This window comes from Chiloscyllium punctatum, chromosome 22, assembly GCF_047496795.1.
Source record: "Chiloscyllium punctatum isolate Juve2018m chromosome 22, sChiPun1.3, whole genome shotgun sequence".
NCBI classification, from domain to species: Eukaryota; Metazoa; Chordata; class Chondrichthyes; order Orectolobiformes; family Hemiscylliidae; genus Chiloscyllium; species Chiloscyllium punctatum.
The window spans coordinates 64,763,578-64,778,912 of NC_092760.1; the positions used below are offsets into that span (position 1 = coordinate 64,763,578).

The window sequence follows — 15,335 nt, forward strand, 5'->3', positions numbered from 1 at the left end:
TATTAGAGTTGTATAAATTATATCCTTGAAGGTAGATTTAAGGTGAATGGTAAAATCTTGTCAAATTGATTAGTTGAGTTCTGCCATCATTTAGATTTCATGTTACATAGTCTTGTGGCACAAAGGTAGTGTCACTACCTCTGGTCCTTCAAGTCCCACCTGTGCTTGAGATGTGCCACAAGGTGTCCAAACAGGTAATTAAAAATCTCTGGAAGAATAAGGCTAACAGGTGAATGGGCAAAACACCACTTCCAAAAAAACCCAAAATATATTGGTATTCCTTCAGTATTGCTGGGCCTTTCACCCTTACAGTGATGTGGGTGTGCCTATACCACATTGACAACAGTCTTTCAAGAACAAAGCTCCACAGCATCTTCAAGGGCATCAGCAAAACAAAATGATTGATTTGCCAGTGATGGCCACATCCCATGAATGATTAAAAATGTACATAGCATATTAGCACAACAATGTTGAACAAGATCATCTGCAATTTTTGCAGAGATCTAAATGCATTTAAAATTAATCCAGTAGTGCTTGTGCTGATGCTGTGAAGATGGGGAGATTGTTGTCAGGCTTTTAACATCCATGAATTTACGTCCTACAGTATAACTTCAAGACTAAATGCATTCCACACAAACATACTGAACATAGAACAGTACAGCACAGGAATAGGCCCATCACGCCACCATCTTTGTGCCAACCATGATATCCAAATAAACAAATACCATCTGTGTGTACATGATCCATATCACTCTATTCCCTGCCTATTCATGCATCTGTCTACATGTCTGTCTAAATGCCTCTTAAACTTTACTAATATATTTACTTTTACCACCTCCCCTGACAAAGTGCTCGAACACTTACCACCCTCTACTAAAAAAAATACTTTTCTCGCACATCTCATTTGAACTTACAGCCTCTCACCCTAGTATGTAAATATTAGTGCCTTGGGAAAAAGACTCTGATGATCCCCCCTATCCATGCCTCTCAATAGTATATACTTCTATCAGATCACCCCTTAGCCTCTGATGCTCTAGTGAAAATAATCCAAGTTTGTCAAATCTCTTTTTATAGCTAATACACTCCAATCCAGTGATTACAATATTTGCACAATGCATGTTATAAGCTGTATCCTCAATCCATCTCAACAAATTTCAGAATTAAACATAACTTTTACTGTTCAGGAAAAGAGGAATAGGTGTAGTCTTTCAACTCTCTGAGCCAGTTCCACCATCCAATTCAATAATTTATGCTCTGATCTTAACTCCTTTAATCTCAGCCTAGAAATTTTCAATTGGCCCTTGACCTGAAAAAGTTTTGAGGAGTCACTTCCAGATTACTTAACATTTTGCATGAAGAAATGTTTCCTAAATTGTCGAGCTGTAAATAGAAGTATATACAATTGAGAGGCATCCTTCCTTATTCTGGATTCTAAGTTCACTTTTGTCCACCTTATCATCTGGTCCTTAATCACCTTAAATATCTCAAAAGTTTCATCCCTTCATCTTCCATATGCAAGACAGTACAAGTCTAGTCTGTAGCCTAGGTAAAACAATGACTGCAGATGCTGGACTGTAGCCTGTCCACGTAATTCCTGACGAAGGGCTCATGCCCGAAACGTTGATTCTCCTGCTCGTTGGATGCTGCCTGACCTGCTGCGCTTTTCCAGCAACACATTTTCAGCTCTGATCTCCAGCATCTGCAGTCCTCACTTTCTCCATGTAATTTAACCCCTCAAATCTCAGTAAATCTGCATTGCCTTCCCTCAAAGACCAGTATAACCTTCCTGTGTAAGCTATGGTTCTCACAAGTGAATACAGTGCTCCAGATGGGTGTCTAAACAGAGCGTTATACCCTATAACTTTGATTGCAGTCCTATCATTTCAGCGAACATCAAAGTGTTTAAAACATGTATTTATGCAGCACCTTTAACTTAAAAAAAATCCCAAATCACCTCAAGAATGTTACATATTAAAAATTTTATAAGAAGGGATTAGTTCAGTTGAGCAAAGGCTTCATTACAGAGGTAGGCTTTAAGGGACATCTCAAAAGAGAAAAATGAGCCGGAGCAGATAAGAAGTTTCGGAATGGTACTTTTTGAAACACTGTGGGATAGTTCTGAGGAAAGGTCACTTGACCTGGAACGTGAACTCATTTCTTTCCACAGATGTTGCCAGACCTGGTGAGATTTTCTAGCAATTTCTATTTTTGTTCCATAACTGAGGGCCAAAGGACCTTTGCAATCTGCCAAACTTTCAGAGCTTTATGAATGCCTTAATCTTTTATCCCGATTTGAAATAAATTGGAACAAATCACCACCGTGAAAATGAAAAAAATATTGAAAGAGCAAGATAAGCAGAAAACTGGCAAGGTCCAAATACATTTGAACCTCAAATTATACAAAATAAGTTTTTGTTCTAAATCATTTTTGAATTATCTAATCATTAGAACTAAACAAAATAAATGATACATAAAAGAGGAATATAATCTTAATAAAATAAATTATCTAATCTCTTATTCAAACTACTGACTACACAGGTTACAAGACAGCATGACACAAACTTAAGGTTCAACGTTTCATAAACGACAGTTGAAGTAAACTAGTGACAGGTTTTCTTTTTGTTATACAGGGTCAAAGCTAATCCAATTCTGAAGTTAATTAATCCCTCCAACAATGGCTTCGGGAAGCAGCCACTTTTCTGATTCAAGAATGTGCAGTTTAATTGCACACGTGGATCATATGTTGGCTCACATTCAGAATTACTTAGAAATTATTTTGATGGCAGCATTTTTGCTATTAGTTCTCTTTACGTTGACTCACATGTACACCGCCGCTCAGACACATGTGTAAAGTACACACACGGGATGTACAAAGACACTCACTTACAGGTTTACAGTATTATGCATATGTAAGGGAAATGACAACTGAAAAAAAGAAAGCTTTCCACTTCCTTTTCATGTCTGGGCAGAGCTAATCCAAATGTGAAATTATTTAATCTTTCCCAGTAGTGGCTCTGTAAACCAGACATCGTCCTGAACTGTCATTCAAGGCAGTAAATTGTGTGTTTGTACTCGCGCGCACACAGGCACACATCCAGGCATAAATATTAAAAATATTAATTCGCGAGGCATTGAGTGAAGCCCACACACACCTGACTGTCAGCGGGGGATTGACGACTCCCTCTCTTATAATTGGGAATAATGATATTGTTCAAAGTCTCTCTCTCTCTCACACACACACACACAGAGTCTTGGTATCGACTCTGCCTCGCAAACAAATGTTCACCTCAATCTGAAAGGTGGGACAGAACGAATTGACCATTTCCGAGTTTACCTTGACCACAAAGGGATGCGTGCTGGGAGCTGGGGTAAAGGGACGGAGTGAAGGGACCCCAGGAGATGTGGTTTTCCTACCTGAAAGTTACCAGCGTATTCCTCTTCCCTGTCGCCGTCCTCTCCGTCCCTGAGGGCTATCAGAGTGAATCCGCGGAAATAGGATGGAACTGTCGCCGAGAGGGTGACTTAAAAGAAAAAAAAAGAGAGAAAATAATAAAACAGGAAGGAGACAAAAGAAACACACACACAGCCGATACAATACCTGTAAAGTTAGCAGACAGATTTCCGACAGTTAGGAGTGAATACATTTTTTTTCAAAAAGTAACTTAACAGGGTGAAATTTGGGTTTAAAAGAGAAAGCAGCTCACAGCTTTGAGATGTGAGAGAGGGAGCTGGTGCTGGAGGATTGCTTACTTACCCCGGTAGGTGCTGCCTGGGGTGTAGAATTCGGGATTCCCTTCGATCTGGAGGCTGAATCCGGTGTTCCCGTCCCTCCGGCTGCCCTGAGACCTCACGATACGATTACAGTATCCTTCGGTGACCGGGCTCTGGTCGTTAAAGGAACCGATCACCGCAGAAAGGGCGAGGAGCAGAGCGAAGGAGCGCAGACAGAAGTCCATCGTGTTCATGTGTATATGTATATGTGTGTGTGTGTGTGTGTCTTCTCTTGTACTCTCTTGACTGTCTCTCTCAGGCTGGTGGCGTGCTTGTGATCTACAGCTGAAACAGACAGGCAAGGGCAGAAATCGCTGCTTTTGGAATGTTCCAGTTCGCGTGAAATTGACCAGACCCGTCAGTTTCACAGCTGCTGCTTTTAAAGTCGGATTTCACGTGTTAACTGTGTAGCACCACCCAAGCACAGCACACACACACTCCCTTGCTTAACAGTGGTGCAACAGCACATACAGTACTGTATACAACTGCGCGGTGCGCTGTATTCACCTCCCGCAGCGTCAGTGGACTAGTTAGTCACATTGGGGTGGAGGTATTTTTTTCTGAGAGGAGGTTGGAGGTAATTGACAGAAATGACGCCCACCCCAAACATAAAACGCACTGGCAAAGCTGAGCGCCTGCAAGATTTCCCTCGTTTCTAAGACACTGCTTAAAAGATCCGAGCTACATGTCCCTGAAAACACACACACACACACACACACAAACTTTTCAACAAGCTGGAGGATTGGGAGACGAAAGAAAAAAGTCTTTGGTTACATTCAGAACACAAGGATAAACAGGGTCTGCGTACAAACGGGAAAGCGGAGGGCTTGATTTGTTCAGCAGCCACAGTTAAACGTTACTTGAAATTGTAGCAGCGATTCATTTCATGGCTTTTGCAAATTTCTCAATAAAACATCCATGTTTCATTGCAGTGTCAATGAAAGGCCACAAATGACTTTTAAAACAGGGTGTTTTTGTTTGTGTGTGATCTGGGACACACCGTCCGAAAAGGAAATGGAAGAGGAGTTAACTTTCAAAAAGGAAATAAGCAAATACTTGAACGGGGCGGGGGGGTGGGGGGGGGGGGGCGGTTTGGAGGTGGAGCTGGGGGGGTGGGTGTTGGAGGTGGAGCTGGGGGGGTTGGAGGTGGAGCTACTGTGAAAGAACGGATGATCTGGAGAACTGCTCGAAAGAGCCGGCACAGACACGTCAGGCCGAATGGCCACCTTTTATTGTATGATTCGATCATTCTAACATTGCGCACTTGGGGTGAGCGATCCAATAACCTGACAGGGAAGCAAAGAGCATGCCCTGGGCAGTGGTCATGGTATCCGAGTCTCATGCACCACCTTGAGGGAGTGGGGGAGTAGATCACTATTTTAAATTCTTAAATCGTTCTGTGGGAACGTTTCCCTTCAGTTTGCACGCACGTTTGATAACTGGAATTCCAAGTGCTGGTTAGAGATCAGATCTTCACATATTAGAGAAGCCAGAGACAAAGAGGGATCGGATCCTTGTGTTTATGACCTTTTTTTCCAACACACGTCTCCTTGTGCACTTTAACTCAGTGTGCTCCCCCTGCCATACCTGCTGTCAGTGGCCAGTTCTGTTTCCCTCCCCACCCCATGGCACTTGGACAAACCTCACGCCTTGCCCCTGTGAAGACAAGGAATTCGTTTGCGCAAACAAAATAAAACATTTGCCTCGCGATTAAGTGAATAAAGCAAAACCATGTAATCAATTATTTATTTCAGAGATTGCTTTGTGTTTACAGACCGAGTAAAGGGAATATTAAGTCTTCCACTATACCTCAGAACCTGCGACTGCAGTTTCTCTCAAACTGCTTCGCTTCTCGGCTCCAAATGTGTATTGCAGAAATCCGCAGCCTTTGAAGGCAACATAAATACATCAACTCATTACTGTTTATGTTCAATCTATTTCCAATTCTATCTATTGTTTCCCATCTTTAGTATCAATACATGTCAGTCTGGTAAGGTCAGTGTCAGTATCCCTGTTTTCTAAGTACTAGGCGTCAGGTAAGAAGACACAGAAATTTATAGTAAGTTTTACATACCAAAACATATCAAAACATGGAACGCAAGAAGAAAAATAAGCCGGACACTTATTCAACATCTTTCACATACTCAGGTTGTCAATGAAGTAACGGGGAAGTGCAATCAGTGTTGTGCTACAATAAACACTGCAGATTCTTTACACACAGTGAGTTTCCATCAACCACCATATGACAATAGTTTAATTTGTTTTACGTTGATTGAGGACACTGGGAAAAAAGTCTTCTTCCAGTCGTGTCTGAGATCTTTTAAATGCACCTCAGAAGGTAGACAGGGCCCAATGTAGTGTCTCATCCAAAAGATGGTTCTGCCAATAATTCAGCATTCCCTCAGTACTGTGCTGGAGGACCATGAGCAAGTCACAATCCTTGGTACAGTACCCACATTGTTCTGACAGCTCTTCATTCCTCTTTATTTTCACAACCCATCTAATTGAGTACTACAGTCTCTGCGACATCTCCCCATATAACACATGTTTCAGTTGATGTGGAGGAGCTGGTGTTGGACTGGGGTAGACAAGGTTAAAAATCACATAACACCAGGTGAAAATCCAACATTGTTCACTGTAATCATTCGCTATAAATTCTGTGTCTTATGGTCCTGTCCCACAGCTACTTGATGAAGGAACAGTGGTCCAAAAGCTAGTGCTTCCAAACAAACCTGTTGGACTATAACCTGGTGTTGTGCGATTTTTAACCTTGTTTCACTTGGCCCATCAAGTACTGACCCTGGAGCGCGTTCAGAGGAGGTCCACAACAATGGTCCCAGGAATGAACAGCTTAACGTATGAGGAATGTTTGAGGACTCTGGAACTATACTTGCATGGAGTTTAGAAGGATGAGGGAAGACCTAAGTGAAACATTTAGAATACCGAATGGCCTGGACAGAGTAAACATTGAGAAGATGTTTCCATTGGTAGGACAGATGAGGACTTGAGGGCATAGCCTCAAAGTGAAGGGAAGATCTTTTAGAATAGAAATAAGGAGAAACCTCTTCAGTCAGACAGTGGTGAATCTGTGGAATTCATTGCCACAGAAGGCTGTGAAGGGCAGGTCATTGAGTATATTTAAGACTGAGCTAGATATGTTCTTGAATATCAAGGGGATCAAGAGGGAGAATGAAGTTGAAAAACTTATCAGCCATGATTGAATGGTGAAGTGGACTCAATGGGATGAATGGCCTAATTTCTGCTCCCATGTCTTCCATTCTTATGGTCTTATAAATCTTCATATGTTGCTGAAAAGAAGATATGCACTGGGGATTTCCTTAAGCACCCTCTGCAGGCAGCATTCTGGGACCACGATATTCATGCTAATATTATCAAAACCTTGGCATTACATTGATTAATATGAGAAAACTGGTGCTAGTGAATAGATAGTACAATTTCGTAATGGTTCACATATACAATGATTTTGATCAGATGATAAAAATGCACTACTGACTCTCTATTACAATTCCACTGACAGTTAAATCTGACTCCTCGCACAACTTAAACTAATTTTAATTAAGTGGTTTCTGAAAATCTTAACATCTGTTTTTATAGCATTAACTTTTGTTTCTAATCATTGTTCTGTGGGAAATTAAAATCAATGGTCCTGGTTAATCATAAATAAGTATTTAATTCAAATATTTTTAGTCCTTTTTTATTTTACTTGCTGGCTGCAGAGTAAGGACTTAATTTTGTTTGATGAGTGATGCAGAGTAACAATGGATAAATGGAGCCAAGGTAGAGATCAGCGGTCTCCTAGTTGAATGCTTGAGAGACTGAATAGCCTTCATTTTATACAATGTACTGGACTAAGTGTAGGTATCCAGTGTTGACAAGTAATATGAGAATGTGTGGGATAAGTTAGGTCTAGCGTACCCTAAGGTTGATTCTAGGTTTGGGTACCACTGGAATGAAATATCTGCTCCTGACTTGAAACCGAGAATTGGTCCTTTTTCAAGTTTTAGCACGGAGAGCATAAAAAACATAAAAACACAAAAACAAAAGCAGGAGTGCATATATGTGGCCCATTGAGCCTGCTCTATCAATAAATACAACCATTGTTGATCTCTGATTTCAACTCAACTTCCTTGCCTCTTCCCGAGATCTCTTAATACCCTGCGAGAATTTGTATTATATTGCCTTAAATGTGTTCAATAATAGAGCATCTACAACCTTTTGGAGTAGAGAATTCCAAAGATTCATAATGCTTTGAGTGAAGCAATTTCTCTTCACCTCAGTCCTAAATGATGGTCTCCTTTTTTGGAGACTGTGTCCCCATGTTTTAGATCCCTAAATAATGGAAACAATATTACAGTTTCAACTCTATCACGACCTTCGGAATCTTATATATTTCTAAGAGATGCCTCTCATTCTTCTAAACTCTAGAGAATATAGATCCTACATGTTCAGCTTCTCATCATAGGGCACCCTCTTCATTTGAGGGACCAATTTAGTGAACCTTCACTGTATTGCCTCCAGTACAAGGGAATTCATAATTAAGTGTGAAGATCAAAATGGAACACAATATTCCAGATATGATCTCATGAAAACCCTATGCAATAACAAGAATTCTTTACCTCTGTATTCCAACCCCCTTGTAATAAGGCCAATATGTCATTTGCTTTTCTAATTTCTTGCTGTACCTGCTTCTTAACATTCACCATGTTTCTTGTATGATCACATTCAAGTCTCTTTGAACATAACCACTTCCAAAATTCACTTCTTTCAAAACAATATTCTGCTTATATAATCTCAGGAACAAAGTGGACAGCTTCACACATGCCTAGACAATAATCTATTTGCTATCTTGTTGCTCATTCACTTAATCCACTAAATTTGTCAAACAGGATTTTCCTTTAGTAAACTATGTTGATTTGTTCTAATCAACCTGGGATTTTATAAACAAGCTGTTAAAGTTCCTTAAAAATCAATTATAGGATTTTCACAACAATCAATGTTAGCCTAATTGGCCTTAGTTCCATCTGTTCTTTCTCTCTGCTTTCTTAAAAAGTAATATACTATATTCCAACTTCCAAACTGATAGAAATGTTCCTTTATCTAAGGGGGTTTGGGAAAATCATAGATAGCCCATCCACTATCCCTGGAGTTCTCTCTTGAGAACCCTAGAATGTAAGCCATTTGATGCCAGGGTTTTTCCTGTTCTTTTTTGTTGATATTAGTTTTCTTAATTTCCTCAGTCTTTTTAGCCTCTAGGTTAAAATTATTTCTGAAATTAAACTTCTGTCATCTACAACAAAGAAAAATATAAAATATTTGTTTAATGCCTTTGCTATTTCTTCATCACCCATGACAATTTCCCATTGCTGCTTCCAATGGATCAATGTTTACTTTAGCTATTTCCTTCCTTTTATATTTTTGGAAAAGCTTTTATAATCTGTTTTTATACTTTTGCCTCAGTCACTCACTTTTTCCTTTATGCAACATTTTTGTTGGTCTTTTGCTGATTTCTAAAACACTCCAACATATTCAGACTTAGACTGGCTTTTCTCCAAAATTGAATGTCTCTTGTTTTAATCGAAGACTGTCTTTGACTTCCTGAGGGAGCCAGGGATGAGTCAGTTTGATAAGTTTTTGTTTTTCAATGGAATAAACCTTTATCTAACATTCTGAATTGTTTCCTTACATTTTCTCGCTATTCATTTACATCGATACCTTTAGCCCATTTATACAATCAATCTTAATTAGTGCTTCTGTCATAAATCTGTAATTTATTTTGTTTAAATTTAATATTTTTATTTGTGATAAAAGTATGTTTCCTTGCAAATTGAACATGGAATTTAATTACAATATGATCAGTACTTTCCAATGGATCCTTTACCGAGATATTGCTAAATAATCCTGCTTCATTACACAATACTATATCAAAGATAGCCTTAACCCCAGTTCATTATACAATGTATTATTTGAAGAAATTTTCACAAAAATGTTCTACAAGCCCATCCTCTAGAGCATTCTTGCTGATTTGATTGCCCCATTCTATATGAAGATTAAAATTTCCACATTTATTACATTTCATTTGTTACAAGTGCCAATAATTGCTTGTTTATTGCTCTGTCTAAGGTTGTATCGATGATTTGGAGGTCCATAACTGACTCTCACTAGTGTTTTCTGACTCTCATTATTTCTAATTTTACTCAGACTGATTTTACTTCAAGCTCTTTTAAAGCAAGACCATTTCACTCTGATGGCACTCTTTACTAATAGTCTAATTTTGGTTTGATATATGACCTCACCTCTCACTATTTCTGTAACGTCTTAAAAGGTTACAAAGCCAGAAGGTAGAAGACAAAGGGTGGTGGGGAAGTGTTGCTTTTCAGATTGAAGACCTGTGACCATCGGTGTGCCACAAGGATCGGTGCTTTTCTTCATTTATATAGATGATTTGGATGTGAACATAGGAGGTATAGTTAGTAAGTTTGCAAATGATACCAACATTGGAGGTGCAGCATACAGTGAAGAAGGTTACTTCAGAGTACCACAGGATCTTGATCAAATGGTCCAATGTGCCAAAGAGTGGCAGATGGAGTTTAATTTAGATAAATGTAAGGTTCTCCATTTTGGAAAGGCAAATCAAGGCAGGACCTATACACTTAATAGTAAGGTCATAGGAAGTGTTGCTAAACAAAGAAAGCTTGGAGTGAAAGTTCATCATTCCTTGAAAATCGCAGGTAGATAGGATAGTGAAGAAGGTATTTGGTATGCTTTCCTTTATTGGTTAGAGCATTGAATATAGGAGTTAGGAGGTCATGTTGCAGCTGTACAGGACATTGGTTAGGCCACTTTTGGAATATTGTGTACAATTCTGGTCTCATTTCTATAGTATGGATTTTGTGAAAGTTGAAAGGGTTCAGAAAAGATTTACAAGGACATTACCAGAGTTGGAGGGAAAGGTTGAATAGGCTGGGGCTGTTTTCCATGAAGTATCGGAGGCTGAGGGATGACCTTATAGAGGTTTATAAAATCATGAGAATCATGGATAGGATAAATATATACAAGGTCTTTTCCCTGGAGTGGGGAAGTCCAGAACTAGAGGACATAGATTTAAGGTGAGAGGGGAAAGATTTAAAAGGGGCCTAAAACAATGTTTTCATGCAGTGGATGGTGCTTGTATGGAATGAGCTGCCAAAGAAAGTGGTGGAGGCTGGTACAATGACATTTAAAATGCATCTGGATGGGTGTACGAATAGGAAGGGTTTAGAGGGAAATGGGCCAAGTACTGGCAAATGGGACTAGATTAATTTAGGATATCTAATCACCATGGATGAGTTGGACTGAAGGGTCTGTTTCCATGCTACACATCTCTATGATTCTATAACGCCATATCTCTTCAAAATCTTTCAGCCCCTCCAGTTCTGGCCTTTTCCACATCCTTTAGTTTAATCAGTCCACTTTGACATTCATACCTTTGGGGTAAACCCATGAAATCTCTTCATAAATCTCTCACCCATCTACCTCTCTCTTCATCTAATACACTCCTTACTAACTAACCCTTTTATTAAATTTTCAGTCACCTGATTTGGTATGCCTTTATGTGGCTTAGTTTCAGATTTCGTTTGACTCCATCCCCATGAAATGATGTGAGATGTTCTATCATGTTAAAATCATTATATTAGTGTGAATTGTTGTTGTAGTAGCAACACCTGAACCAACACTTCTGTTTCTAATACACTTCGGCAAACATTGAATAAATTGTTTTTTAATTGGTTCCTTGAGAGACAGGGCTTACTGGATGTAAATAAATATCAAAGCTGCATAAATATACATATTTCAACTTTGTTGCCTCACGGGGACCATAGATAAACACATGGCTGTGTAACTAAGATTTCATTTGTTAACTGGTCAGTCAGCACTTCTTGGGGTTGAGTTGATGTTTTATGTGCAATCTGCATATGAACACTGCATTATATCATGATCTTAAAACACAATCTGTGATGAGCTAAAAATGTTTTTTTAAAAATGATGCTTATGAACCAACAAAATTGCTTACATTGTTATTGAGTTAATTATTTAAAAAATGGCCTCAGAAGGTTTTTAATGCATCCATTCATCAACTTCTTATAATGCAATTTATCTATAATAGAAATATTAACAAAACTTATGAAAATCACAAGATCAACCACATCTGTCATTTACTGAAACAGCATGTGCTGCCAATGATTCTGTTACTGCCACTATATCTCTTCAAGTCAAGTCTTAATTTCTTTATTTGTCTCATTATCATCTTTTGCCTTGCATCCTTTTCTGTCATTTAATGTACCCTATTTTGCATATGATCACATTCTTTATTCTCAGTTCAAACATCCTCTAAAACTCCTTCCTTTTCCTGCCTCTGTATTTGATTAAAACCTGTTACACCTTAAATTGCTTCTGGCTCCGAGAACAGGTCAGAAATATTAAACATTATCAACTCTGTTTCCCTCTCCACATTTGCCTCCTGATTTGTTGAGTATTGCCAACACCTTCGATTGCTATTTCAGATTTCCAGCTTCCACAATGCTTTACTTTTGAAATGCAAATTAGGCTGAAATGTAAACGGTTTCTGTTTATCTCAGTCATTTTTCTTGTTCATTGACAGGGTGTGAATATCACAAGCAAAGTCAGTATTTATTACTTATTTCTAACAGGTGTTGAGAAGATGTCTTGAAACTATATCAGGGTCTGAAGTCACATATAAGCCAAAGCAGGTAACAACGGCACATTTCCCTCCAAAAAGGTTATGAGTGAACTTGACGGGTTATTACAACACTTTGATTTGGTGATCATTATTGATTTTTTTAAAAAATCCAGATTTGTTCAATTCGCTGAATTTACATTTCCTAGCTGCCGTGGTGGGATTTGAACACGTGTCTTAGATAATTAGTCTAGACATCCGGATTATTACTCCGGGAAAATATGCTACCATCACATCAGTATTTGCCACCCGCCTTGAATAAGCTAAAGGAAACTAGTTTTGCAGACCAGAGTTGGACCACTAGCAATGCTGCAAGCTTTATCCTGCATGTCATTGTCTTGCTGGATTCCTCAAGATTTCTCTTGCAGGAAATTATACCAGTGACTACAGTTCTGAAGTGCTGCACACAAGTCTGCTACGCACAGCAAAGTGATGCATATATTGGAAATCTTAAAAACAATCAGAAAATGCTCGAAATACTAACGAGTCAGGTAGCATTTGGGGAAACAAAGACAGACTTCAAGCAGATTTATTTAAAGAAGGCAATGGAGGTGTCGTTCACCAGTCGGTGAGCTGGTTAAACACACCGTATCACCACTTCCTGGGGGGGGGGGGGGGTAAATCTGCTAAACTAAGGTACTGTATTTGAATAGGCACTGGCAGGTCTCCCTGTTGCGGCAGTCAGCACAAAGAAGACAGGGGTTACTGCCTGCCTTGCACCCCAGCCAATTGCTGAGGGCGAGGTTAATCAGGATGCAATAAGGTTTGTGGGCTGGACTGCTGCGGAGAGTGTGGAGGAGGGTCAGCAGCAAGATCTGGGAGCGGTGGGGGTCTGGTCTTAGCAAGCCTCACCTTCTCGGTATCAGGTTCACATGAGGAGCCGTTTAACCGGGACGACCTCACCCTGTCCCCTCAAGAGCAGCTGATTTTTTTTCTCCAAGGCAGCTTACACCTGTGAAACCCAGTGGATGGGGCATCGTGACTGGTCGATGTGCACGTTTTGACAAATTGTTCATGCCTCACAACATTCTGTCTGCGATTTCTGTACAAACCCGTCACTTTGTAAGCGGAGGAGGACCAGAGCTTTGAAATAATAATGCGCTTTGCTATTCTTTCAAGGATAAAGGAGGCCTAGATTAATTCTGAATTGTTGCAATTAAGATAACAACTATCAAGTGCTGAAAATATGCACAGTGAGAGAAAAAAATCACTTTACTTGGACACTCTTGTTAGTGATGAATATGAAATAAATATTGAAAATTATACGAATTCCTCACTAGATTAGTAATCTGCTCAAGTTAAAAAAAACTTGACCACATTTTGAAAGTTAAAGTGCATTCCTGTAATATTTCGAAATGTACGTCAGAACCTTAGAATAAAGGAAGAAGCCATTCAACTAATCATGACTTTACTAATTCATTAAAAGATCTTCCTAAGTAGTCCTAGTCCCTTGCTCATTTCCTATATCATTGCAAGTATTTCTTTGCCAAGTATTTATTTAGTTCTCGTTTGCAAGTTACTAATCAATCTGCTTCCATCACTCTTTCAATCAATGCTGTTTGGATTACTTCAACTTGCCAAGTTTAAAAAGGAAATCACCTATGCACTCTCTCCTTGGTTTGTTTGCCAGTTATCTAATGTGTCCTGTTGTTACCAATCCTTCTGGTCAGTGAAAACTCTTTCTCCATACTTATTCTGCCAAAACTGAGTTGGAACATTGCGTTACCTCAGATTACAACAGGATCTTGACCAGATGGGCCAAGGGGCTGAGAAGTGGCAGATGGAGTTTAATTTAGATAAATGCGAGGTGCTGCATTTTGGGAAAGCAAATCTTAGAAGGACTTATACACTTAAAGGTAAGGTCCTAGTGTGTGTTGCTGAACAAAGAGACTTTGGAGTGCAGGTTCATAGCTCCTTGAAAGTGGAGTCACAGGTAGATAGGATAGTGAGGTGGTGTTTGGTATGCTTTCCTTTATTGGTCAGAGTATTGAGTACAGGAGTTGGGAGGTCATGTTGCGGCTGTACAGGACATTGGTTAGGCCACTGTTGGAATATTGCGTGCAATTCTGGTCTCCTTCCTATCAGAAAGATGTTGTGAAACTTGAAAAGGTTCAGAAAAGATTTACAAGGATGTTGCCAGTGTTGGAGGATTTGAGCTACAGGGAGAGGCTGAACGGGCTGGGGCTGTTTTCCTTGGATCATCGGAGGCTGAGGGGTGAACTTACAGAGGTTTACAAAATTATGAGGGGCATGGTTTTGGTAAATAGGCAAAGTCTTTTCCCTGGAGTCGGGGAGTCCAGAACTGGAGGGCATAGGTTTAGGGTGAGAGGGGAAAGACATAAAAGAGACCTAAGGGGAAACTTTTTCATGGGCATGGAATGAGTTGCCAGAGGAACTGGGGGAGATTGGCACAATTGCAACATTTAAGAGGCATTTGGATGGGTATATGAATAGGAAGAGTTTGGAGGGATATGGGCCAGGTGCTGGCAGGTGGGACTAGATTGGGTTGGGATATCTGGTCGGAATGGACAGGTTGGACCAAAGGGTCTGTTTCCATGCTGTACATCTCTATGTCTCTACTTCTACATTCTCCATATAATTGAAATCTCTTATGCCTGCTTTATTCCAGTAACTCTCCTCTGCATCCTTTCCAAGTCCTTCGCATCCTTCCTAAGGCATGTTTCCTAAAACACAATACCTCTATTTCTACAATGTAAATGCAGTTTACTTTTTTAACAGTCCTCTCAACTTCTGTGGTTGTTTACAAACAAAAAATCCAGGTTCCTCTGTTTCTATCTCACTATAAAATTGT

At 39.6% G+C, this 15,335-nt stretch overlaps 1 protein-coding gene and 1 long non-coding RNA gene across 2 annotated transcripts in view; both read right to left on the minus strand.

Moving 5' to 3' along the window:
- LOC140493734 (spondin-1-like) overlaps nt 1-4,617 on the minus strand; it is a 334,053-nt gene extending 329,436 nt beyond the window's left edge. The window contains exons 1-2 of the mRNA XM_072592548.1: nt 3,755-4,617; nt 3,415-3,521 (exon numbers count right to left, since the gene is read on the minus strand). Of these exons, the coding sequence (XP_072448649.1) occupies nt 3,415-3,521; nt 3,755-3,965 (318 nt within the window). The 5' untranslated portion in view covers nt 3,966-4,617. The remainder of the gene's footprint in view (nt 1-3,414; nt 3,522-3,754) is intronic.
- Nucleotides 4,618-5,574: 957 nt separating this feature from the next.
- Nucleotides 5,575-15,335, minus strand: part of LOC140493735 (uncharacterized) — a 29,575-nt gene continuing 19,814 nt past the window's right edge. Inside the window, exon 3 of the long non-coding RNA XR_011963754.1 lies at nt 5,575-5,657. This is a non-coding gene — a long non-coding RNA (uncharacterized lncRNA). The remainder of the gene's footprint in view (nt 5,658-15,335) is intronic.